This window comes from Wasmannia auropunctata, unplaced genomic scaffold, assembly GCF_000956235.1.
Source record: "Wasmannia auropunctata unplaced genomic scaffold, wasmannia.A_1.0 LD336076.1, whole genome shotgun sequence".
Taxonomy (NCBI): Eukaryota; Metazoa; Arthropoda; class Insecta; order Hymenoptera; family Formicidae; genus Wasmannia; species Wasmannia auropunctata.
This window is the reverse complement of record NW_012026814.1, coordinates 365,129-366,290: the sequence shown is the minus strand read 5'-3', so window position 1 is coordinate 366,290 and position 1,162 is coordinate 365,129. Positions and strand designations below refer to the sequence as shown.

Here is a 1,162-nt window from a genome sequence, read left to right as displayed (position 1 = left end):
GCCCGTGCGTTATCTTGCGCACCGGCTGCCCCGTTTAGAATCGTCATGCCGTCGCCAGTGCTTAGGCTAGCTATTTCGTCACCGAAGGTGACGCGGCGAGTTGTTCGAGCATTTTCCGTTTGCCCATTTAAATCGTATGAATGCGGTGTTCCGTCTTCCGCCCCTGCGGAAGATGTTCCCGCTTGTGGAGATTTGATAGGAGTGCGTGACAGCATGTCTGTTCCGGTTGTGTTGTCTTCTTGTATATCGTACGAAAATTGCAGTCTACGTCTTTGTTCCGTCCGTTCGTCTGACTCGGTATCAAATTCGCCTGTGGCGTTTATCCCGAGTAAACTAAAGTCGTTCGCGGCGATTGGAAATTCGCGTTCGCGAGTTACGTGTATGGGTGACCCTGTTTCGCCCTCGACAGGAAAATTTAAAATCCTGCGCACGCTATTTCGTATGTCTGGTAGCGCTTCCGCGGCTCTACTTAATTCGGGTACGGTATTTATAAATTTTACACGGTTCCGAAAAGGCCACGTACGGCGATGAGTGACGGTGATAATGTCGATCGCTTGACATACGCAGATATCGACTTAATATGTACAGACTTACAATACGGCGCTCGCTCGCATGGTGGCTTGTTTTCGCTGTCCGGCTGGTCGGCTGGTCTTTATCGGCGCTCGGCTCGGCTCAGGTTACGGCGGTGGCCTTATATTCTGCGATGCGGCGTCAGCGTTGTCGGTGGTCAGGTCCGTGGCACCTCTAAAGCTGCTACGGCGTTGTCCACTCGTGAAATTGGCAGTAGATGTTCCGGATCTCTCCTCCAGTGTATTTTTATGCGACGCGGGAGTTCGTGCAATTCTTTGCGCGTCTTAATTCCATCCGTTTTTTCTTTCGCCTTTTGCAATACCGGCTTCTGATGTGCTACGGCTTGCTTTCAATCGGCGTATACGGCGGATCAGCGGCAATATATGTCACGCTGATTGTGCTTTGTCTATGGTCGTGCCAGTAGACAGGTTTTTTAGTATCTGTTTTTTACTTACAGATTTTGTTGCTTGTCGGCTTCGTGAGTCTCTTCCCTGGGATCGCTCCTGCAATCCCACTTCTGACACCAATGTTACACCGTGGCTGGGGTGTAACGTGGGAAGGACTCGGTTTTGGTGGTTGTAGAATTGATGCA

At 50.7% G+C, this 1,162-nt stretch overlaps 1 protein-coding gene across 1 annotated transcript in view; it reads right to left on the bottom strand.

Moving 5' to 3' along the window:
* LOC105449458 overlaps positions 1–1,162 on the bottom strand; it is a 5,828-nt gene that overhangs the window by 3,897 nt on the left and 769 nt on the right. The window contains exon 3 of the mRNA XM_011688711.1: positions 124–465. Within this exon, the coding sequence (XP_011687013.1) occupies positions 124–465 (342 nt within the window). The remainder of the gene's footprint in view (positions 1–123; positions 466–1,162) is intronic.